This window comes from Sceloporus undulatus, chromosome 2 (genome assembly GCF_019175285.1).
Source record: "Sceloporus undulatus isolate JIND9_A2432 ecotype Alabama chromosome 2, SceUnd_v1.1, whole genome shotgun sequence".
Classification (NCBI taxonomy): domain Eukaryota; kingdom Metazoa; phylum Chordata; class Lepidosauria; order Squamata; family Phrynosomatidae; genus Sceloporus; species Sceloporus undulatus.
In genome coordinates, this window is record NC_056523.1 from 113,848,711 (window position 1) to 113,875,368 (window position 26,658).

Consider the following 26,658-nt stretch of genomic DNA (forward strand, 5'->3'; position numbering starts at 1 on the left):
AAAAACCCACAAAAAAACTTTAAGCATTCAATCCATTGTAGTAGTCACTCACTGAACTCAAGCTCAAAGAGGTTCTCTAAGCAACTCTCAAAAGATTCTCAAAATGAAATCACACCCAAGGAATGGGCAATTTGAGGATTACAACTTCCATCCTCACTATTGCCAGTGTTTACTAGGGCTGGAGGGAGATGCAGCTCAGCAATATCTGGAGGGCCACAGATTCTCCACAGCTGTATTTTGTGCATTTTGGTTGTCTGCATAAAAGTATCACTGTATTTTTGGATGTTATTGTACTTTGTTACCCCTGAATATGGGTCCACAGCTGTAGATTAAACACAGAAATTAATGATGCCCACACCAAACCAGAATAATTCAGAAAACCTTTCTGGCCTGGATCAGCTGCATCCATTAAAACATTGAAATGAATGAGTGGTTCTTGTGTAGCCCATGGACAAAAACAGTCTTCTCTTGGTGGCAGCCCTTTCCCCACAGTCCTTCCAGGCAAGAGATTGGATCAGGGGATGCTTGTTTCCAAAATAATCTGAGTAACTTGCATTTTATTCTTATACTAAGTGAAGTTTCCTCAGACAGGATGAATGCTGAATACAAATACCAATCTACATTTTGTTGAGAGAGAGAGCAGAAAAAGGAAAGCAGTATGTAAACACTGTAAAGCATCTTATTTCAAAAGGCCCATATGTATGAACAAGAACACACTTGCCTGAATAGGAAAAAAATGCCCAGTTGTTTTTATTGACAGTGGTTAGTTTCTAGAGAGCTTAAAAACCCCAAAGGCACCACATCCTGTCTGATTTTGGAAGTTAACCAAAGTCAATCCTGGTTAGTATTTGGATGGGAGACCTCTAACAAATACCAGGTGTTGTGGGCTATATCTCATAGGAAGGAACTGGCAAACCCACCTCTGAGAATTCCTTGCCTAAGAAAACCCTATGAAATGCATGGGGTCATTATAAGCCAACAGGCAACCCAAAGGCACATACACACACAGTTGGTTGTTATAAGAGCTATGGGACCATGAGATGGCTGAGGACATGAGACAGCATAAAAGCAGTTTTGGGTTTAGCAGCTTCTATTAAATTATTAGTGGAAGCAGGTCTTCTTCATTTAATGAGAAACCAATTAGACAACTTCAACTAACGGCCTGGAGAAACTGGATTAAAGAATATGCAATGTAATATTGTTCCAAAAAAACTGAGTTTGTCAAATGTAAAGGAGAAAAAAGAAAGAGAAACAAGATACTAGCATAATATGATGTGGTTTTTTTTGATATACCAGTAAGGTAAAACAGCATTGAGGACTGTGGACCTTATTACTCACCAAGCAAACAAAGATACATATTTTGGACTCTGAGGTGCTTGAGCCCTTCCTTGTTAATTTGCAAGCCTGGATAGGTGGATAACCAGAAGTTTAGGGTACCTGTGGCAGTGGTGTCCCTTCCCAGGGTGTCACATGGTGTGATGTGTGGGGCTATTGGTTGCAGGGCCAAAATGGCACTCCCACCACCTTGTTGATGTGGTGCTTAGAATGGCACTGTGGCAGTGATGTGGGGGGCATGCTCTGCTCTCTCAGCATCTCCCTCATTGTTCCAAGTTTCATTTGGCCATGGCCACATGGGACCCAGAAGGCAGTCATCCCCCTCCCCCTGGGTGTATTAACCCATTGGGTGACACCCCCCCCCCCTTTGGGGTGTTGCTGGGTGCGGTCCACACCACTGCCCACCTCCATGCCATCACTGGCCTAGCATTGAGCCAGGACAGCTAAAGCAGTTTCAAACTGGATTATTTCTGCAGTGTGTTTTGGACTACAGTGCAGTTTTTCCCCAATCATGCTACCTTTCAGATGTGTTGGACTATTATTCTGATCACCCCAGCCATTGTGGAAGTTGCAAATCAACAAGGAAGTGCATTGCTCAAGCTCCTGCATAGTAGACCTGAAGCAGCCTACTGGTGTTCACTACACTTTTAAAACAAATTCTAATTACATACTACCCTGGTAGCATCACAGGAGCACTGGGGAAAGCTACAGTCAGTGGGATTTCTCATGGCAAGAAGCTTCAGAATTATTTAAACTGCAGGTGGTGCTAAATTTTATGGTTCTGTTTCATACACTTGGTGCAACTCCAAGTGTAGGATGCCACTGAAATGCCAACAATACAACATGGAATCTCAGGTAGGCTCCTTTAATCTCAGCTCCATTTGTCAATCTGAATGAGGAATAGCCAAACCTTTGCTGTCCAGATATTTTTCACTGCAGCCTCCAGATTCCTCAACCATCATGAGCAATGATAAGTGATTATGGGAGATGTAGTCAAGAAGATCTAGAAGGCCAAACACTCCATCACGGTTTCAGAAAAAATGTCATAATACATCCTGGGTAGGGGTCATATACCTTAAAATAAATATGGACAGGGAGAAAAGGGGTGGCAATGTGTTAAAATGCTGTCAGCCTTTGCCCACCACAGATAGTTTGGACTTCAACTCCCAGAATCCCTTTCCACTGGTTGGGGTATGACAGAGACATCTGAACAACAACAGTTGTGGTAGCTATCTCACCTTCCTAAAAACAATGCTTTGCTATTTCATAGACCAAAGAACATAAATAATAGAAACAGACAACAGAGCAAGATAGGATTCTGGAAGACACTGCAGAATTAAGTACCTGCGTGTGATATGTTGTTAACATAGACTTTATTCTAATAGATAGTGCAGCTCTGAACCACAGGGAAAACAAAAAGAAACACCATTTTCTACTACACATCACTTTTGTAAATAGATATTAAGGGTTCCAAAGCCAAGAGTTAGATTTTCAGTTAACTGAGCCTGAAAAGAGATTCCAACGAAACATTACAAAGAACTTCCTGACAGTAAGAGCTGTTTGATGGTGGAATGGACTGCCTTGGAGGGTGGTGGAACCTCATTCATTGGAGATCTTTAAAGTAAGGTTGAATGGCTATCTCTACAAACTGCTTTAGCTGTCTATTCCTGCATGGCAGGGGGCTGGACTAGATGACCCTTTGGTTCCCACCCAACTCTATCTTTCTGTGATCACTACATGATGGTATTTCAGAAGTGGAAACAAATGTCTTTCCAAGGTCTTTAAATGCTCTACCCAACGAATGCCTAGGAAATTCCTAACGGATTTTAAATAAGCTGAGCAATAAATCAAGGATCATTGGATCACATCTGGTTTGGGCTTACTGCAGTTTACACCAACCTCTATATCACCTTATTATAGCTAATGCAGAAAAGAAAGTCTGTATATGCATCAGGGGCTGCCAGAAACTAATCAAAATTGATGGTTTAAGCATTAGGGAAAGTGATCAGGGCAAGTAAATGAAGAACAGCATGCAAAATGTAAAACCCTGCTGTCAGACAAGTAGTAATTGCTCAAGTGTGGGCACAGCCCTGCCGCTCTTCACAAGCTCTCACAGAACACTAGTTATTTCCACTAATTTACTACAATCGTTCCTTACTTTTCTTATCAGGATCACAGAGAGGTTTATACATGGAAAATATGCATAATTTATGGAGTCAGATCTACTTCATCAATAAAACTGTATCATGCATGTTCAGACTCTTCTCCTTTAGCAATGTTTTGATTATGCGATTAACTTATTTTTCAATGCATTTTTAAGAATGACTTTATGAACATTTTAATTTGCACAAAAATGACTTGTTTTAGTACAAAACCAACCTTATTATACAAAAAGCCCATATGATTTTACACACAATAGAATCTCTTTCCCTCTCTTGGTGTGGAAAACCCACTGAAAAAGCATTGGTCCTTTAGCTGTCTCTCAAGGTAAACAACAACATCCAACGGTAACTGACTTTTCTTTTCTTTTTCTTTTTTTAAGAGGAGAAAAATGGTAAATATTTACATTCCTGTCTTAAATAACAATAAGTGATCCTGAAAGTGGGTTCACGCCTAATAATAAACTACAGTCAGCCCTCCTTATCCGGATTTTTTATCCATGGATAAAAAGCATCCACAGCTTGAAGACATTCAAAAAAGGTATAAATTCCAAATAGAAAACCTTGATTTTCCATTTTATATAAGGGAAAACATTTTGCTATGCCATTGTATTTAATGGGACTTGAGCATCCATGGATTTTGGTGTGTGTGTGTGTGTGTGTGTGTGTGTGTGTGTGTGTGTGTTCTGGAACCAAACCCTAGCAGATAACAAGGCCCCACTGTAAAATGATAATTATTTTCTATTAAAAGCTTTTGTTATTATGAAGACATGCACACACACACACACACACACACACACATTCTTACATACACAGTAAGTAGCCAAATGGATAAAAATGGACCTCCATGTCCATTGTGTGAGCCTATGTATTATATATCTGTCACATGTTTTTCTTGGAGGATTCCTCCACCCCCAGGAACACCTTGAGCAGGAGGGTGCAGCAGGAAGTGGATCCAGAAATGTTCTAGTACAGCAACACATCTTCATAATCGTGCCAACCTGTGAAGGACCATAGGGAATGTGTGGTGGGGTGGGGTCTCCATAAGCATGTCAAGTGGGCAACACCTTTTAATGCATCTATCCTCCCTGTGTCCTTTCAAGCAAAATCAGATGATCTCAGTGTAGTGGAACTGAATAGGAAGTGTGGAATTGTACCCAGTGCCAAGCGAGAGGGCTTTTAGGATCTGATCAAAGACTCAGTCATCCTTCATCTTTACTTTCATGTTTGCAAGAGGTTCTGAAAACAGGTTGAAGGTTAAGGTGACCTGACCCAATGGAGGTCAGTATTTGTGCATTTTTAATAGTTGTACTAAAAAGGCGATTTTAGCAATAGTAGCTTTTCTCCTTGCTCTGCATGCCATTGAAATTCCTCTGCCTGCACCACTTTGAAGTCATGGCCTCTTTTGCTTTTGCTCATACAAGTGATCTCTAACTTTAACAAAGTTATGGGTAGAAACTGGAAGAAGGATGGCTGTTCAGTCATAATGGTTTGCTTATATTATTTCCCAGATTCAATCCTTATCATTTCCAGGGAGGGCTAAAATCTCAGAGTGTGGCTGCCAGTCACTGTAAACAAACTGAACTTCATGAATCAATATGCAACTACCTATGCCTCTAAGCCTCAGAGAGTGGTAGACTGAAAAATTCTTTCTTATTCTTCATGGGAAATCTGATATATCATCTATCTATACCACCTTTTGGGGGGGTGGGGGTATCTCTGGTGATCTGCATATTAGAGATTTTTCCTTTGGAAAACAGATTTTTCACAGAAGCAACACAATGGGAAACAAAAAAGTAACCAGCAAAATAAAAATTAAATGCCTGTACCCCATACTTTTCAAAAACCTTCTTAAATGATCCTGTTTATGACACAGTGAGACCTCCATTTGTTATGGAGTTAGTTGATCAATGTTGACAATTGTCCAAATGCATACATCTTATCTGAGCTGAATCACTCTATATTTGTGGGAAATAAAATGAATCAGTTGGAAGACTGTTCCAGTGACTGATGGCAAGGGAATAAGAGACCAGCATACAAACAAACCTAGCAGAGGTAGCACCTGTCCTCACTGGATCCAAGGGGCTGTTGCTCTTATTTCACCTACAGAGCACCATACAATATCTCCCCAAACACCAGTTTAAGTTGGAAAGAACCCTATAAGAGCATCCCTCCTCTTTCCATGAGAACCATGAACCATCCTCACTAATTTTGATGGTCACTTCCAAAAACAGACATAGGAAAACAAAATTACAGCCTAAATTAAGCTGAGAGTGTGATTCTAATTTTTGCATTTGTTTTCAGCTGTAGGCTTTTAAATCACAATAGGAGATTCTTCATTAACCAAACTTGTTGAGAGCAAAAACAAAGCAAAATTGATTGTCCAATTACATGTAGCTCTTTGGTCTGAATTTCTCTCTCCATTTGCTATTTTAAGCCACCAAGACCCCAACCTGCAGTTTGATTAAGCTGAAATGCTTGGATCAGCAGGACGAAAGCCCAGCAATCCTATTGATTTTGTATGTGGTAAAGCCTCTGCAAGGTGACTTTGCCTTATCTTTTTATTTTGTGTGATCCTCTTCCCAACGCCTACCAAATGACCTTCACTAAGCATCCCATTGAAAACAATTGAGAACAAAGTTCTCCATGAAATAATCAGTGATACCTCCAGTTGTCACACACAGAAAATAAGGATACTAAAAGCAACAAAAGTCATTTTACAGTGGGTTTATGGTGAGAAAAATTAGGGTGAGAATTGGGACTGAAGTAGCATGGACACCTGTCAACACTGATTAAATTATACCACGACAAACAGGGTTTCACATTCCCAAAAGTGTGGATTTTACTTTAAAAAAATTAAGTACAAGGTAAACATTTTCCTTTCATTGTGTCAAATTCCATTCCAAAGAGGCTATTTCATAGATACATTTTATTTAGTTCTAGATACATTTCAACAGGGCACATTCTTTTTTAAAAGATACATAAAATAGACATAGTAGACATGTGTCTAAGCGAAATATAACTTTTTTATGCCTCATTAATATCGCTCCCCATACACTTCCTGCTATGAACCAATACAGTATATTATTTTAAAGAACAATTCCCTGCATGTTTTGATAAAAATAACTGTCATACACTTTTCTTTTTAATTATTAATATTAAAATGGTGCTTATCCCCAAAAGTGTCTGGGATGGTCTGTCACCACAAACCTCAAAACACTGGATCAGCCAGTTGGTTTAATTTTGAGATAATTTTGATTTTAAAAATCTTAAAAATCTTAAAATGCTGTTCCAAGACATAGCCATGTTGGTCTGTTTCAGCATTAAAAAAAAAAAAAAAGAAAGAAATCCTGTAGCACCTTTGAGACTAACTGAGAAAAAGTCATTTCTAGCACATACTTTTGTGGACTGAAGAGGTCTAAACTTTGTCATTTTTATCCATTTGGCTACTTACTGTGTATTGCATCAGATGAACTGAACTTTAGTCAGTAAAAACTTAGGCTAGAAATGTATTTTTCTCAATTACTGGTATAGTCTCAAAGATGCTATATGGGGGTGCGGTTCTGATCTTTCTTCTACAAAAACTTTGACATCATTATTTTAGTATTTTGTTTGTTTGCTTGCAATTTTTAAAGGTTATCATTGCCTGATGTGGAATGTTCTCATCTAGAATGTAACAGCAAATACACAAAAAGATTTTGTACTTTGTAAAAACAACAACAACATGTCTGGGTAAATAGTAGACTTTTAAATGTCTTTTGCAAATTCCTGTCTGAAAAGACCTGATCCATGTGTCTTGAGCCAAAGTAGACATTCAGGAAGCATGTATCATGTTTCACATGTGCATTTCCTTTATTAATTTTAGGGGGAAAGGAGCTTCATTCAGGGATTGTAAAAAAGCGGGAAGGGAAAGCTTTACCTTTCCTTTGGTCTATCTTATTTCATCAATGCAAGTAATCTCTAATTCTACTAATTGCCACTAATGTCAATAAACAAATTGTGGTGGTGAGAAGATGGTGGGATTATTCACCTTTGCACTGTGGATAAAATGTAAGTGGCAGTTTTAAGGAGTGAAGAGAAAACTGTGCATACCATTTTTGATGAGGATTTATCTCATGCACCTGCAATTAAGTATGGAAAAGTGGAAATAGCTGCATGACAAGTATTTATAAAAAGACAAAGGCAATGCCACAGTAATCATGGAAACAGAACAATACAAACAAAAAATCAAGGAACATGGTTCCGATACGTGGATGACACTTTCACCATTTGGAGCCATGGAAGAGGGGATCTGACTGTGTTTCTGAACCATCTGAACAACATCCACTCCAACATCCAATTCACTGTTCTCACTGAATATAGAGTCAGTCACTGAAACTGGGTCTTCTGCTGCTAACGTTGACTGACTGTTTAACTGAACTGCACCGGACATTAATAGGCTTGTACCCTATATGGAAGGCATGACAGAATCAGTCAATGGAACATTTACTGGTTCAGCATTTGCATTTTCTTGAATTCCAGGTGCATAGTCATCCTCATTGTCATTTTCTACTATTACAGTGTCAGGACTGCAGTTGGAATCTGAAGCAGTGTCCTCACTGGTTTCTGGAGTAACTGGAGCCTTTTCTTCATCACTGTTATCATCAACAATAATGAACAGTAATGATACCATCAGACAGCTATTCCCTGTGATTTAAGCCATCGGTTCTGTTGTGTGATACCTGCCCATTTACAAGATGGTGTTTGTTTTCTGTTGGTTCTTTGATTATCTGCTGGAAAAAGTTGGCCTTGGTAGTTTCATTTGTATTCAGAAGCAACAGACGTTTGCACTTTAGACTCACAAGTTGGTTATTTTGAACAAGGGTAACAATGAACTGTACAATCTTTTGAATAACTTGTTGTTGCAGAAGTTTTGCTCTTAGTTCTGCTACTTCCCTCCAAAAAGATTCATTCTCTCTCTTCAAAGCAGAGAGCCTAGATTCAATGGTCTCTTTTTTAATTTGAACCTTCTGTACACTACTCATGAATTTAGCCAAGTCCTTTTTATGAATTTTATTTTCTTCAGGCCTTGAAGAAGAAACTTTTTGTTTATTGTGCTCCAGTAAATCTTCCTGTCCTTGCTTGAAGTAGGGATGTTGGAACTCAGCAGGGCCATCCCTTTCCAATTTAACAATACCCTGGTCAACAGAACTACCTTACAAAAGCCATACATATTTAGCTGTCTCACAAACTTGCCATGTTGTTGTGCTTGAAGTACTTTGGAAGAATCTCTTTGGCAAATCTTTGTTCATCAAACACAAGGAATCTCTGGCTATTCTGGCTCCAGATGATGAGCTGGTTGCTTGGACCATCATCCAACAGTGCCCACAGCTTATTCAGGAAGTCTGGGACCTCCATGCCGGAGTGTGTATTGCTTGCCATTGCCACCACTGTGGCCGATGAGGTGACCAGTTGCTCCTTCATGGCACCTGACTGGAACAAGAAGGACTTTAGCTGCTGCCGCAGTCTCTCAGCCTCAGCGAACAGCAGTATGTGTATACTGCATTTGCATGGTGCATAGCACACACAGGGCCACCACATTTCAAAATTAACTTTTAATTGGACTGATTATTTAATGTTTTTTTAACTTTTGGCTGTAGTCATTTTATTTTAACTTATATTGTAAGCCACTTTTTGTCCTATGTTGGGTAAAATGTGGGGGAACCATCAGTCATATAATGAAAATGAATTATAGAATCATAGAGTTGAAAGAGACCACATGGGCCATCCAGTCCAACCCCCTGCCATGCAGGAACTCACAACCAAAGCACCCCAACAGATGGCCATCCAGCCTCTGTTTAGAGACCTCCAAATAAGGAGACTTCACCACTCTCCAAAGAGTGCGTTCCACTGCCACAGACAAGAATCAGGACAAGAAATAATTGCTGCTGGTACATTTACTTCCCTGGCGGTGCAGCCACTCACTCACAAACCATAAGGTTGTGAGTTCAGGGGTCTCAAGCTCGATTCATGTTTGTACCCTTCTGAAGTTGCTAAAATGAGTACCCAGATTGTTTGGTGCAATTAGCTTACACTTTGTAAAATGCTTAGGGAGTGCTTAAGTGTACTGATAAGCAGTATAAAAATGCACTTTCTATTGCTATTGGTACCATGCAGGGGTGGTTTAATTAAAAAATGTTAATTGGTACTGGGGGACTGGGAGGCTTTTGGAGACAGATCAAGCCTCAGGTGATTAAAAACCCACTGAGGCCACATATTGACCAAGACAGCAACTTCTTCATTCCTCCTACAGCATACCTCCAACATGTCATAGATAATGAGTGGGACACACATAGTGAAGTAACTTCATAGGGAGGTCAAGATGGCAAAAGGTATCCATGAGGAAACAGACAAGCTGGCAGATGTTGGAGCAGTTTGCTTTTGCTTAATCCCCCACCAGCTCAGTTAATGGAGTGCAAACTACTTTTGCACTTTGAACTCAATTTGCAGCAACTGTAATAACCCTTGGGCAAAGGACAAAGGTGAAAGAAAGAAACTGGGATATTTTAAAAGCAGCTGAAAAGGTGGAATGACAGAGGGACAGACTTGGGACTGTCCCTGCCAAACTGGGACACTTAGGGGGATGCTACACTATAGTCAAATATTCTTTTGTACACATTTTTTGTTACAAGATTATAAAACCAACCAAAACATTGTACAGGAAATGTACAGGAGGAATAAGGAGGAACACTTTTGTTGTGGATATCCTGCACAAAGCAGAATAATGTGGCAAGATAACCTTCATCTTCCTCTCCAGCTCCACCATTCTGTATAGCTGGAACTGGTTGCTAGGTATGTCCTTGATGGTACCTCCATGTTTCTGCCTCCATAGTGGACAAGTATGAACCTTCGCATATTTTACCCCCTCCTCTCTGGTCACTCAATCTGATGTTTACTTCATAAACAACACAGATTCTTAGTTAGTAGGCTGAATGAGCTCAAACCCATTAATCATTAACATAAAATTTCAAACACCCTAAACTACTGCCACTATAAGGGAAAGTGTAAACTAGATGTCCCTCTGACATAATCCAACAAATCATTAAATCATCCAGTAAATTTTAACTGTCTATGAGAAAAGAAAAACTAATTCCATGCCAGTGTCATAAATTTGGCAGTCACTTCTCAGATTTTACACACATGTAAATAAGCCATGTCTTATTGCTTCTACACAAAACCCCATTTTTGTGTATTTTGACAGATCAAATGCTGGTCTGTTTTCTATAAAAGTGAAAATAATGTTGATAATAATAATAATAATAATAATAATAATAATAATAATACTCCCAAGAATCAGTTTCAGAATCTACTGCCCCCTGGTTTCCATTCATATTGGCAGAATATGATTGATCCAACTCATCATAAGCATAGGCCCCTGAAGTGGAGGGCCTGAACCCACTGCTCCTCTCCCAGCCTTAACAGGGTTGCATACCTCCTGTTTCACACTGACTGGAGCCTTCAACAAGGAACAAAGGATACATCATAACTTTTTCTTCTAAGTCACTTTGGTCATCTTTATTCACTGCTGATAAATGTAACCCCCCTACATTCATGCAATCCCTTTTCACACTGTATTCGATGCAATACTCGCTGACCCTGCACTGAGCAGCAGGTTGGATTGGATGGCCCTTGAGGCCTCTTACAGCTGAATGATTCTCACACATCACTCTCAGATGTTGGCAACATATGGTTACTTTTCAGAAATTTCAAAAGCATTTCAGAAATGCTTCTCCTTTGTCAGGTTTGTTACAATACCCTTAAATCTTTTTTTTCCAGCATTTTACTTGGCACAAGAGTTAGGCTGATGGATTTATAACTGCACAGAACCCTCACCCCATATTTAGATACTTCTTTTAAACCTTGTTATAAGGACTTTATCTCAATTCTCTATTTTAATAGAACATTAATTTTACTATTATGTATTTTGTTTATTTTCTTTTAAAAAATGACTTTTCACATGACTTCACTAAGGCCCAGGACAGACAGGTGGGAAGCGCCATCATGGGGCCGATTCTAGGGCTCAGGAGCGTGCAGCAACCACATGCTCCCGAGCCCTAGTATGTGCTAGCAGCACCAGTATTGTATGGCACTGCCCACACAGGGGGCGTGTCTATGATGCAAGCATGGAGTGTGTCCATACGTCATGCTGCCATGCTTGTGTCACTAATGCACCACAGTGTGCCAATGGTGCACTCGTGATGTCCATGCGGTGTCCCAAGAAGAACCCGTTTTTTCCCCATTATGAACCTGCCAGATCCTTAAGATCTCCAGGGTAAAGTTTTCTCTTGGTCCCACCATTGTCATAGGCTCGCTTGGTGAAGATACAAGAGAGAGCCTTCACTGCTCCATCTCTCAGGAACTCCCTTGCACAGAAGGCTAGGTTGGCCCCTTCCCTCTTTTCCTTCCATCAGCAGACAAAGACTTTTCTGTTTAAGCAGGGAAGGTTCTTATTTAGATATTTTGTTTTTAACTTTTAAAATTTTAAACTTTTAGCTTTTGGCTTTTAAATGATTTTATAGTGTTTAATATGGGGAATTAAACTTGTTTTTTATTATAAATGTTTTTAATTTGATATTTCTGGAAGCTGCCTTAGGTCTTACTCTGGGAGAAAGGCAGCATATAAATGAAGTAAAAAAATAGTAAATATATGATTAACACATGGGGTTCATTGTGCCCCACCATATCACAACCCCCTCCCTCTGCTGCCAAATAAGTACAAAAATAAAACAATAGGAAGATAGGAAGGAAGGAGGGAAGGAGGGAAAATAATATCTGTTCCAAAAACCTGGATGATTAATCCCCCTAACCCAGGGGTAGGCAACCTTTTTGAACCAGGGGCCGGGTTGCTGTCCCTTAGACAACTGAGGGGCCGAAGCCAAAAAATAAATAATTAATTTTTTTAAAAAAAAAAAAATTAAATAAATAAATAAACTGGGACAAATGTAGGACAACATTTTCAAATGGTGGACACTTTTTTAAAAAAAAGTGGAGGGCACGCAAAAAAAACCCTGATTTTTTAAAAAATGTTAATATAAATGCATGTTTCTGAGGCGTCTATAGACAATTGCCCCCCTTGCCCCTGCGCGTGAGAGGCCAAAGGCCCCGGCGGCAATCGGCGGCAGGACCGGGCTGGGACCGGTCCCAAGGCCTCGCCGGGCCGCATCCGGCCCGTGGGCCGCAGGTTGCCTACCCCTGCCCTAACCCATGTGGTATTACTGCAAGTACAACAAAATCCAGAACCCACAAGCAGAAATACGGCAGGTAGAGTTTACTTCATGTATTTCAGAGGATTCTTTTCATGCAGGTGCTATGTAGCATGGCTCTGAGCTTCTGTTGGAAGTTTTTAGGAGGCCTCAGAGAAAATAAACTGTGAACTTCTAAGCTTTTAAACAGCATGCTACACAGAACATGCTGCTGAGTCCTAGGAGGATGGTTTTACAGCCTGAAAGGCAGCAGCAATTAACAACCAAAGCTGCAGAAAAGATGTAGTCCATTAGCACAGAGAGATGTTGGATTAGGGCAGACTGCTTACTGCAAAGATTTAACACACATAATGTTGCAGTGCTTGAATGAAGCTGAATGGCACTCTCGTGCAATATCTTAGCTAAGAGAAACAAACAAACGGGAGAAGAATTGTTTCAATTTTTCATGTCATCCAGGATTTTATAATGGCAGCCACCCTAGTCAATGTTTCAGAAACACAATTATGCCCTGATTGCAACTTATAAAGATCTAGCATTCCACTATGCTAGAGTTTTCTCTACAAACTGATTAAAGCAATTTGATTATTTCCAGGAGGACGGTGGTGATACAAAATGAGTGATTTATCTTCTTGGAAACAACAGAATTTCACAACCGGAATTACAGTGAAGAACAAACAGAAAAGAAATCTCGCACTCACATGGATGGCCCTGCCAATGCAAGCTGATGCAGAATTTCATACTGCTTTTCCTTCCTCACTGAGGTGAGTCCCTTTCTTGACACCATCCCACCTTGGTGATCTATTAATGACAATTTTGTTTTATTCTGCAGACTTCTCAATGGGTTTTATTTCCTATCAGGGTAAATTGATCTAATGTGTTTAAAATGGGAAAAATTGAAAATGATTTGTAATGAATATAAACCTTTGGGCAATCTATACCTAGATCAATGTAGACCTAGTTAATCATTGTAGATTAAAAATGTACAGATCTTTAGAATACTTTCCCCCTGTTTTTCATCTAAGGCCGTTCTTAACCCTTATAGAGCATTATAGAACTGGTTTAAATATAGGAATTACTATCAGCATTCTTACAGTTTTGCTCTACTTGATAAAGAAAGGGACAAATTTTTATCTGTGTAATCATATGCACATGTACACCAAAATGAACTTACCAAAGTACTGCAGGGTTTCTTCCAAAGTTAAGTATACACATTGTAATTTCACCCAGATAGATAGATAGATAGATAGTCTATCATTCATTTCCTGTTTAAGCTTTTCTTAATACATTCATATGTAACCTTCCTATGAAAAAAGACTGCTTTTATTGTACTCAGGTACTCAGTAAAGTAAACTTAACATATTTATTAGTTAGTGGCTCCTCCAAGACCTGTAAACCTAGGGAGGGATTGCCTACTTATACTTTAATTTTAAGTACTCACTTTTGTGAAAATAAATGGATTTTTTAAAAATGTATTTCATGAGCATGTCCTAGAAGAAAATAATCATAGTTGCTAAACTTTGTGGCAACATGAACAACATACCCTCCCCCAACATTGTGAGATAAAAACAAATCAATCTCTTATATTTCAAATAAAAAATAGGAGGGGGCTTATTTTACAATGTGAAGTCACTGCTTGTCTCCGAGTTGCTGCTTGTCTCTGAGTTGTAGAGGGTGGCCATCTGTCATTTAATTTTTAAAGCCTCTAAAATGTATTTGGTGGAAAGGAAAACATGCCATTGTATAAAGCCCAGGACCTGCTTGTGAGTACACACATTTGGGCTCAAGCAGATAAGCAGTAACTAGTACTACTTCTCTATACCTTAACATGCATTATGCATACCTCAGAGTCCTAAGAATTAGTTACTTGACAATTAACTCAAACGAAATACAATCTGCCAGACAGGAGGTGAGTGATGGTGAAGCAGTATTTACTGGAAGATATCTAACAGCTTCAGAACTGGAAAAAGAGCACACATACACACAACATAAAACACACCACTCAACAGGAATTCCAGAAGCTTGCCAGAGCACAACACAAAATTCAGCACTGCAGAATGAAGCTGGAGAAAGATGTGAAAAAGAAACAGCCGTAAGAAAAAGATGAGCTGGTCTTGCTCACAATGCAATCCTATACCTGTCTACTGAGAGGTAAGTCCCCCCTGATTTCAGTGAGGATTACCCCTGGTGTAGCTGGGTACAGGGTTGTCAACTCAGATTGCTACTCTCTCTCTCTCTCTCTCTCTCTATCTATCTATCTATCTATATATATATATAAACACCTATATGGAAGTATTATAGAGGAGCTGGTAAAACTTGGAGGTTCTCTTACCATCTGATAAGTCAATTAGTCCAAGGTAGTGCAAAAGTTTCAGAGAGGAGCAAATCACCACCACAATCCCTAAAGTCTGGAGCCCTTCAGACTCTCCTTTGCTCCACATCTTTTCAGATAATACCCAGATAGTAGTCTCTGGTGTGCTAGTAAAACGACAGGCAGGGACTGAAAGCAAGGGGGAAATCAGCTGTTTGAAGCTTTTCTTCCTGCTGCTGGTTAAGTGCATGGCTCATTTTCTCTCTCTTTCGTCCCTCTGTCTCTCTTTGTGCAGGAGTGTGAGTCTCACCCTGTTCCTGTTCCTCCGCCTTCCTCCAGCCCCAGCCCACACTCTTGCAGCCTTTATCTTTTCTAAATTTTAACCTGGGGTTTCTTTCCTTCTCTCTCACTCCTTTTCTCCCATCCCATTCTCTCTCTCCAGGGCAACTGTCTCAACAGTTTATGCCTCTCATTTACAACTTAACACCACTGTTGCTAACCTCAGCAGCAGCAACTGTGGGTCCCACAGTTATCTTGCACTTGAGAGCAACTCTGCCCAAATTATGGTCTCTCTCTCTCTCTCTCTCTCACACACACACACACACACACACACTTTTGCTGTTTGTATGCTGAATGGAGTAATCCTGGCAAAATGGCTCCCCAAAGAATAGGAGATCAGGGGGGCTGGAGAGTTAGTGAGGAGCCTTTTGGCAAGTACTCCACCAGGCTGACCTCTGATGTGGTCCTCTGGGAGAGATATTGGTTGTTGGAACTGACTAGAAGACACATATTAATACCATGGTATAGTTATAGCACATGGCACATATATGTTGTTGTTCTGTGCTTTCTAGTCTTTTCTGACTTATGACGACCTTAAGGCGAGCGTATCATGGGGTTTTCTTGACAAGATTTGTTAAGAGGAGGTTTGCCATTGCCACTGCAATTCCCTGAGGCTGAGAGCATGTGACTTGTTCAAAGCTACCTAGTGGGTTTCATGGCTGAGCTGGAAATAGAACCTGGTCTCCAGAGTCATAGTCCAATGTTGAAACCACTACGCCATATTGGCTCTCACCACATCTTATATAGCATAGTATATGTCATAGGTATATACACATGGGTCAGCATCAAAGGCTGGCATGGTTAGACATTTGTCAATGGCTTGGGGGGGGGTTGCTTTTGTCTCCCTTTGAAGCTGAGAGTGTGTGACTTGCTCAAGATCATCCAGTGTGTTGCAATGGAAAAATTAAGGCCCAGTACAGACGAAAGTGCCGTGCTGGGGCCAAAAGTAGGGCTGGGGAGCGCGCACCAACCACATGGCATGGCACCATCCATATGCAGTGTGTGCCGATGCCGTCACATGCACGCTACATCCAAATGGACCCACGCACACCTGACATCATTGTGCCACTGGAGGGTGCTTAGGGCGCCCTATTTGCAGCATGAGAAGGAGCTCCGAAACGAAACTCCTTCTGGGAGGGTGCCGCGTTCCCATGGCAACTAGATTGCTGCAGGAACGAAGCCAGGGAGAAAGGGGCCGAGTGGCATGAAGCCCCATGGACACCCTTTTCCATGCCACTGGGAAGCGACGTTTTGCCATTTTCCCACGGCCTGGAAAATTGCTGGGTTGGAGCTACAGGGGCTGCCGATGAGGCTCCCCTGCCTCCAACCCGGCAAGAAAAGGGGCGGCTGCGGACCGCCCCTTTACTGCCATCTGTACCCCGCCTATGATGTGAATCCTATTGTAAAATCTGTGCTCCAGATTTTCATGGAATTGGAAATAGAAGCAGATATAGCGATCACAGATAGCATCTTGTATTTGAGAAATGATGTGAGATCCTGATTCAAATATTTAATTGTATTTAGTCATAACTTTGTGGGTGGATGGGTGGGTGTTCTCCTATATTTTCTCAAGACTTTTTAAAAGTAGCCACAGGATGCCAAAAGTTTAAGTGAAGGCAAATTTGAAGAGGAGGCTGTTTAATCCTTCCCCTCCAGGTGTTTTTCTACTCAATACATTCCATAAACTGGCATTTGTTCTGTAAGGAAAAACTTCTGGGTTCCTATTCTTTTATTCCCCACAAGTGGTAAAGCAACCAGGGAAACAACTTTCAAGTGGAAAATGTCTGGAGATGCCTCCTGAGGCTGCTTTTCTGTTTATTTGTTTTTTAAAGGGAGGCAAACAAGTATGTGCCATTTCTAGTTGGATTGTTGGGCTACTTCACACTTCAGATCAGAGATAAATATTTTCCATTTCTTTTTAGAGTAGTGACCCCTGAATGATGTATGGAAAAGACAGTAATTTCTGAAGGGAAGATGTGGTTTTTTTTTAGAGAGCATGAGCAATTTTTTTAAAAATTCATTACTCAGTACTTGCTGTTTTTTATAAAGTAACTCTTTGACATTGGTAATCACTTGGCATGACAAGAGTAATGTATTATAAACATGTTGCTGACATGTGAACTCTTATTTAGTCACCTAGGTCTGAAACACAATGCAGAAATAATGCAGTTTGAGACCGCTTGAACTGCTCTGGCTCAATGCTAGGGAATTTAGGGACTGTAGTTTTGTGAGACATTTAGCCTTCTCTTCCACAATAAACTACAATTCCCAGGATTCCCTAGCACTGAGCCAGGGCATTTAAAGCCGTCTCAAACTGGATTATTTCTGCAGTGTGGACTAGACCTAAGTTACTTCTTTTTTAATATAATAATAATAATAATAATACAGTGCCTAAGATTACCCCAAATAACTCCTTAAAATACAATGCTTTAAGATTAATTAGTAGATGGTACTTATTTAAGTAATATTATTACTTATTTAAGTAATAATTTAGGTACTAATTTAAGTAGATGGTACAGTACTTCTAGCTATTTAAGTACCTGGAAGGAATAAAAAGACGCTGGATGCAATACACAGAAGAGTTATATGAAAGAGATGACAACATGAAGGACACATGGAATGAAAAGTCATATGGAGATGAGCCTCAAATTCTAAAAAGTGAGGTGGAATCTGCAATAAGGGAAATTGCAAAAAATAAGTCTTCAAGAACAGATGATATTCCAATAGAACTGCTGCAATCCACATTGACAGAGTGAACTCTAGTGCTAACCAACATATGTCAACAGATATGGAAAACAAAATTATGGCCAACAAATTGGAAGCAATCAATAAATATCTCCAGCCATAAAAAAGGAGACACAAGAGAATGCAGCAACTATAGGATCATAGCACTGATCTACCATGCAAGCAAAATCATGCTCAAAATTCTGCAACATAGGCTCCAACCATACATGGAAAGGGAGATCCCAGAGGTTCAAGCAAAGTTCAGAAAGGAAGAGGCACAAGGGACCACATTGTAAATATACGATGGCTGGTTGAGTGCACTAAGGAATTCCAAAAGAAAATCAGTATGTGCTTTATAACTATAGCAAAGCCTTTGACTGCATAGATCATGAAAGGTATACAACGTCCATAAAGACATGGCAGTTCCAACACATCTGATAGTCCTGATGAGGAATCTCTACTCAGGACAAGAGGCTACTGTCAGAAGAGAACACAGAGAAACAGAATGGTTCCCAATTGGCAAAGGGGTCAGACAAGACTGCATCTTATTGCCCTACCTGTTGAATGTATATGGAGAACATATTGTAAGGAAAGCAGGCTTGAACACAGAAGAAGGAGGAGTGAAAATAGGAGGAAGGAATATCAATAATCTGAAATATGCTGACGACACCAGAAAACCTCACCGACTTTGAGCAACTCCTAAGGAAGATCAAAGAAGAGAGTGCAAAGGCAGGCTTAGTGTTGAAAATAAAGAAAACAAAAATAATGACCATGAAGAAGATACATACATTCAAACTAGACAATGAGGAAATAGAAATAGTAAAAGAGTTCTCATATCTGGGACCAAATACTGATAGAAATGGGGACTGGAGCCAGGAAATCAGAGGAAGATTAAGACTGGTGAGAGGTGCTATGAAAGAACTAGAAAAGATTCTAAAATGCAAAACTAAGCAACTCAGCACTGAAGTTAGAATCATACAAGCCATCATATTCTCCATTAACATGTATAGATGTGAGAGCTGGACAGTGAAGAAAGCAGATAGGAAGAAAATAAATGCATTTGAGATGTGGTGCTGAAGAGGAGTGCTGAGCATCCCGTAGATGACCAAGAAGACAAACAAATGGTTCCTAGAGCACACCAAACCTGAGATCTCCCTGGAAGCCAAGATGACAAAAACTTAGGCAAGCATACTTTGGATGCATCATGAGAAGACATGAATCATTAGAAAAAACAATAATGCTAGGAAAGGAGAAGGGAAGTAGAAAAACAGGAAGGCTGCATGCTAGATGGATGGACTCCATTAAAGAGAGCATGAGTATGAGTTTGCAGGAGTTGGGCAGAGGAGTGGAGGACAAGGGGTCTTAGAGATGTCTCATCAGCAAGGTCGCCATGGTTGAGATTGACGCAAAGGCAGTTAACAACAACTTATTTAAAGAAATATTTGTAATTTATTTATTTTATCCATGCACACAACACTGTAATGTTAATACTTGCTATACATTACTTCTGAGCTTTGGTTGTAAAAACTGTGGTGGTGATCATGTAGCTCTCCAGATATTGTCAGACTATAACTGCCTGCCCCCTCTTTCTTTAACCAAACTACATGGGTTCCAAACTCTGAAGTGAAGTCATGAGATTGTATCAAAGACATTAAAGTTTTAACAGTATTCCTATGATCATAAATGAATTATGAATGGCAAATGGCTACATATTGAAAAGCAATTTCTGTGAATAATAAAAAGTAATATGTTTCTGTGAGCAGAAGATTATTCCTAGAATGGCTGATTTGGAGAATGTATTTTGCATATCGTATTATGTGATATTATGTGATAATGTGAATCTGGTCTCTTGGCAGTTTCTTATTATAGGCTCGCCAAAATATGAAGCCAATTTGATGGCACATAACAACAAATTTCACATTTGCTCCTTTACATAAAAGCAACAGTCACATTAATCCACCTGAAATCACATGTGGTACATAAGAGTTCTTTCACTGGACAGTCTAAAGTTTATTAAATATGATGGTACAAACCTAGTACATCAATAGTTCATATGAATTTAACAGATGGAGATTCATAGTTCTGGATGCCTCCTACTCTGGAATATTGTTGTGCTCCAGTGAATTTCACCCAAGAGGGTTTAACATCAGTGTATTCAAACAGAGAAAATACTTGTGCAAAATCAATCAATCAATCAATCAATCAATTTCTGTAGTAAGAATAGAGTGATGGTTTCAATACCACTATTTATCAATCTGAAAGAATATTTTTAATTTTTCAGGAAAAAAAGGACCCCAAAATCTATCCAAAATGGATTTTTCAAAACCCAAAACCTAAAGTTGAAGGAAGTGACAACATTGCTGGTATATAGACACTGCCATCTGATGTACAGTCAGAAGACTGAGATTAAATTATACATTAAAGAGAAATCCTGAGGCATTTAATTTCATTTCAACGATATGATTTTTGTTGATTGCAACCTCACTCAGACTCTTCAGCTAAACAGGCATAGTCATTTTTGGTGCATTGGCATAACAATAAATCTGGCACACTGTATCATACTGCTTTTTAAAAGCTTGGATCCTTCCAGACAGAGGAAGGGGATAAGAAATGAATCAGGTTTATCAGCTGTGTAATGGATTTTACATTCTGTTTTCTACTGTGAGTACTCCCACTTAGTAACTTGTGTGCAGTTGTAAAACAGAATGTTGATGGAGACAGCCATATATTTCCAGGAAACTTTAAAGTGATTAGTTATTATATCCAACATATTGTAGAATTACTATTCCTTCTTCAGAGGCCTTTCTATTCTGACCAGTTGGAACAATGTGCTTCTGTACTCCTTCTTGGCTCATGGTAGTGCCCATGTATAGTTTTCTAACCTAGAATCATAGAATAATGGGGTTAGAACAGACCGCAAGGGCCATCCTGTCCAACCCCCTGCCATGCAGGAAATCCAAATCAAAGCATTCCCGACAGATGGCCATCCAGCCTCTGTTTAAAGACCTCCAAGGAAGGAGACTCCACCACTCTCCAAGGGAGTGTGTTCCACTATCGGACAGCCCTTACTGTCAGGAAGTTCTTCCTAATGTTGAGGTGAAATCTCTTTTGCTGAAGCTTGCATCCATTGTTCCGGGTCCTAATATCTGGAGCAGCAGAAAACAAACTTGCTCCTTCCTCAATATGACATCCTTTCAAATATTTAAACAGGTCTATCATATCACCTCTTAACCTTCTCTTCTCTAGGCTGAATATCCCCAGCTCCCTCTTTCCTCATAGGGCATGGCTTCCAGACCCTTCACCATTTTAGTCACCCTCCTTTAGACATGCTCCAGTTTTTCCACATCCTTTTTAAATTGTGGTGCCCAGAACTGGACACAATATTCCAGGTGGGGCCTGACCAGAGCAGAATATAGTGGCACTATTACTTCTCTTGATCTAGACACTATACTTCTATCGTTGCAGCCTAAAATCACATTGGCCTTTTTAGCTGCTGCATCACACTGTTGACTCATGTTCAACTTGTGGTTTACTTGGACTCCCAGATCCCTTTCACATGTTGGCGCATTACAGACGGGCTCATGAGGCACCATCATCGCGCCGTCATTACACGTGAGGGCCGGTGCTTCCTGACGCGCCTTGCCCTTCGCGTGTAATGACTACGTCAAAATGGCGGCGCCGCATACAGATGGGTGCCGCCATTTTGACATAGCGGACGCTCTGCGTCCCCACATCGTGCGGCAGAAGTGACACCATGAGTGCACACTTTGGCACTTGCGGTGTCTTTTCCGGGCTGCAGGAAGGAGCGCAAAAATCGTGCTACTTCTTTGCAGCGTCCGGGAACCACGCCGTTTGGCTGCTGTGGTTCCCGGACGCTGCAACTGGCGGTGGTGCAAGACTGCCTCTTCTGGGCTGTCTGTAACATGCCATAGTTTCATTCAGCAAGGTGTCGCCCATCCTATATCTGTGCATTTCATTTTTCCGCCCTAAGTGCCATACCTTACATTTCTCCATGTTGAATTTCATTTTGTTTGCTTTGGCTCAGCTTTCTAGTCTATTCAGGTCATCTTGAATTTTGATCCTGTCCTCTGGGGTATTAGCTACTCCCCCTAGTTTGGTGTCAACCTTCTATTCTCTTTGCTTGTAATTATTTGGTATTATAATTTTCAAAGGAAGCAGTAATTTTACCAATTTTTTTCTCACAATTTTCTGTGAGAAATTCTTCAAAAATTCTTCAGGGCTTGTTCTTTGCAAATTTTGCACATTTTTTTGTACAGGAAATATTTTCTGTGCAGAAAATGCTGTTTCATGTGCAAAGAAGGTGAAATTTGTGCAGAATAATAATAATAATAATATTTATTTGTATACTGCCCTATGGCAAACCAATCTGGGCGGTTGACAACAGTAAAATATAAAATATGACAATTAAAAACACTTTATCCCTCCACCCTTAAGACAGTATTAAACAGTATAACATATTAAAAACACAGTATCAAGCATAAAAACAGCAATTAAAACTAAAAACCCTGATATCCCTCTGTTGATCCTCACCATCACTAAGATGGGGCCACGGGAGGAATGAGGGAATCAGGGAACCTGGGCCGGGATGGTTATTCTGGAAAGGCCTGCCGGAAGAGATCCGTCTTGACCACTTTTTAAAAGCTGTCTAATGATGTTATCTGACGGATCTCATCCGGCAGGTCGTTCCAGAGTTTGGGGGCTGAATATTCTCCTCAGTTGCAACCCCCCCCCCTTTAAATATATTTTTGGGGAAATATTTTGGAATATTATTTCCATCCCTATTCTTGTCAAAACTTTCCCCCTGGTGCTTCAAAAAGACACACACGGAGTTTATAATGAGACAAAAGAAACAAGCACATGCATCATGGACAGCAGCAGCTTTTTCATACCACAGTCACACTTTTTAAAAAGCAATCTGCACCTCTGGTTTATGTTTTCTGTAAGGAACCAAACACTTTTTTCTTTAAAAGAAAGGAAAACCCTGCTGATTTTTTAAAATATAATTTCCTCCAGTACAAGTAACTGCTGTGGAGTTAAGAAAACTTAATAATTTCTTTGAAATTATATCTCTAGACATCAAATCCCCTTGGTTGCTGGGAAGAGTTCCCTCCTGGAGTGTTCTTGTTTGTATTGTCAGTCTCACTCCTGTTACACAGCACTCCAATTTGATTGCTCCTGGTAGAAGCAATCAGTTAGTGTGTAATTCCTGCAGTTGTTCATGGGTTGTTGTTTATTTTTAATAACCATCAAAAAGAGGGTGGTAGTTTGCTGGTTGGTGTAGATCCTGGTTGCACTTTCCATACGTTTGATGACACAGAGGCTGCATCTGCACTACAGAAATAATGCAGTTTGACACCACTTTAACTGCCATGGCTCAATGCTATGCAATCCTGGGATTTGTAGTTTTGTGAGATGTTTAGAATTCTCTCACACCAAGCTTCAAATCCTTGGATTCCATAGGATAGAGGCATGGGAGTTAAAGCCATGTCACACTGCATTAATTCTGAAGTGCAGTTGTAGCCAGAGCCTTGTTAAATTTACACACATACATATACTTCTGTGCATTTGTGCGCATGTATATATTAATGTGTATAAGAGATTAATTTTCAGATCCTTATGTTCACAGTGCACGCGCGCACACACACACACAGGTGGTAGAATTCAAAGATATAGCCATGTTAGTCTGTGGAATCAGTATGTAGAGAGATCTTACAGCACCTTTGAGACTAACTGAAAGACAGAAGCTAGCATGAGCTTTCATAGACTTCAGTCTACTTACTCAGATGCATTTGGTGGAGTGGAAGATATATACATGCAGACTATCACTGTAAAAAAAAGTCTCTCATCTGCCTGAATAACAGCATAGGATGGAGGGTCACAGTATAGGAGTCCTTGTCACCCAGAGACATTGTCTCCAGCTTTCAGATCTGGCCTGGTACCAATTGGGTGTGCCTTCCTTGCGTTGGCTACTCAGAATCACAAGACACTGCCATTTGAGCTCATCTCTATAAATAATATGATTCCTTAAATGGACATTTTTTCCTATCCCTGTTCCCCCAAAACTGAAAGGATAGACTCCAAGTGGAGGCATAGTACTTGAGATGCTCAAAGTACAGTGAAATATGATTTAGCTTGCCTTGTTGAGCTTGGTCTGATCCCAGATCTGTTTAGGTCAAGGTTAGGGAAAAGTGGTCCATGAGTCATATATGAGACTCCTAGGGATGCAATGTAGCATCCCCTGTCCCTTTTCACACTATGTAAGGGGTAGGGAATTTCATCAGGAGAGGCTCTTTTCCCCACCAGGAAGTGATGAAATCTAAACTCAGTATAAAACATTGCAAAATGGGGGCCCTGCAAGGTCCAGTGAAGGATGTATATGGTCTCTAGACATTGGTTAGTTGCCTACCTCTGCGTAAAGAAGCATCAGGATATTGTCTCCAACATTTCACAGATGACAACCAGGACACATGTTGTTCAAGCAACATCTGAATGTAGTAAAGGCGGCTCAAGTTAGTAATGAAGAATGACATGCTAGGAGAAACTGCAGGAGTCTGCATTTACTTGAACCTACTGGAAAGGGCAAAGTTTTAACCCTTTTCTCCCTCTGACCCAGTTGAGTTAATGCAGACTACCTTTGCACTTTAAACTCAGTTTGGAGAAATTGAAGTAAGCTGAGGACAAAGGGGGAAAGTGAAAGTAAGAGAAAGGTATTGGGACATTTTAAAAGCAGTGGATTTAATTACAGTACAGTACAGGACAGTTTATTCCTGACAACGAAATACAGGATATTGTCATTTAAAAGCAGTGGAAAAAATGGGATGACAGAGGATTACTTGGGACTGCCCTTGCCAAATTGGAACATTTGGAGGCTGTGTAATGGATATCTTCATATTATCTTACAAATCAAGAGGCTGGAGCTATATGGAGACTATGGTCCAAAACACACTGCAGAAATAATCCAGTTTGAGACTGCTTTAACAGCCCTATCTCAATGCTAGAGAGTCCTGGTAATTGTAGTTTATTGTGGCAACAGAGCTGTCTGACAGAGAAGGATAAATGTCTCACAAAACTACAGTTTCCAGAATTCACTAGCCTTGAGCCACGGCAGTTAAAACAGTCTCAAACTGAATTATTTCAGAAGTGTGTTTTGAACCTATCTTAACCGTGGATTTGGTGGTGATGCAATATTTCACCAAATACAATGCAATCCATGTCTTTTAAAAACACTTTGAACCACCTTTCACAACTTAGGCCCTGTATAGACAGGCCCTTTGCCCCATGCCCATTACGTGCTAGGGTTGCCTTGGGACCATGCGTGCACATGCCCTGCAACCCTAGCACATGATGAGGGTGTTGCAGCTGCGCAGCACCACCCACACAGCGTGTACAGCTGCGCAGCTTCCAAACAGCACTGCGCAGCTGCGATGCCATCGGGACGTCTATGTAGGTTTGCAGCAGCGCAACTGTGCTGCAAAAAGAACTGGCTTTTTAATGCTTCTTTGTTGCTGGGCAGCAGCATCGCACAGTTTGGTTGCTGAGGAGCAAAGAGAGGTGCCTCCACGGTCTGTACCCCGACATAGTTTGCTTCACTGTTCCCATTTCCATTGCTCAGATGTTTTGAGTTCTTATGAGGAAGAGTGAGGTGTATACAAAATAATAAACTTGATAGCAGTTAAAGAAAAGGGGAAGTGAATCATTACATAGTGAGTGTGGTGGAGTCTCCTTCCTTGGAGTCTCCTTCCTTAGAGGTCTTTAAACAGAGGCTGGATGACCATCTGCCGGGGATGCTTTAATTGAGAGTTCCTGCACAGCATGGGGTTGAACTGGATGGTCCTTATGGTCTCTTACAACTCTATGATTTTATATATAATGCATAAGCATGTTTCTGTTGAATTCAATAGTTATTAAGTGCCTACCTTTGCTTAGATCATGTCTCATATTTGCACACTGTCCAAATTTTTCAGAATGAACTGTTGAATTATTCAATATGAAATAAAACTCATAGATTATGCATCTATAATTATTCACAAATAGTATGTAGTGAATATTTTCCAATAATAGGCAATCTCTTCATTGAAATCAGCTGGGCTTGTTGTATGAATTATTCATTGTGAATAATATTGTTTTATTCAGCTACTTAGTCTTTAGACTTTTATACATTAGTTTCCTTTTTTGTCCCCCGAACTTTGGAATTCGCAGTATGTGTGTAACATGGATAGATGGATTCAGAAAACTGAAGGGAGCACTTACAATTGTTTCCTACCCTTTTGAGAGGAGAAAATGCTACATTTTTCTGGAAAGCAAGAAAGATATAAGCATCATATTTATTAAAATAAGGTAGTTAAAATAATCATAAAAGTACTTGCCTAGTGTAGACAAAGTAAAATCAAGATAAAAGTGCTGTATTTTGCAACCTTCCTTTCATTCGAGTTTTCATGTCCTAATGGCTCCAGTAAATGTGGGTGTAATTAGCAATGACTTTTCTCAAGTAGTTTTTCTTTGCATAACTGGACAAGCTTTCATGGGGCAA

At 40.1% G+C, this 26,658-nt stretch overlaps 1 protein-coding gene across 4 annotated transcripts in view; it reads right to left on the minus strand.

The window, feature by feature from the left end:
* Positions 1-26,658, minus strand: part of KCNIP1 (potassium voltage-gated channel interacting protein 1) — a 761,805-nt gene that overhangs the window by 73,777 nt on the left and 661,370 nt on the right. Inside the window, exon 1 of one of the 4 annotated variants that reach the window (XM_042452815.1) lies at positions 15,066-15,309. The exons of the other annotated variants lie outside the window; for them this stretch is intronic. Coding sequence (XP_042308749.1) covers positions 15,066-15,294 — 229 coding nt within the window. The 5' untranslated portion in view covers positions 15,295-15,309. Of the gene's footprint in view, positions 1-15,065; positions 15,310-26,658 lie in introns of those variants that run through there. 4 annotated transcript variants of the gene reach the window in all.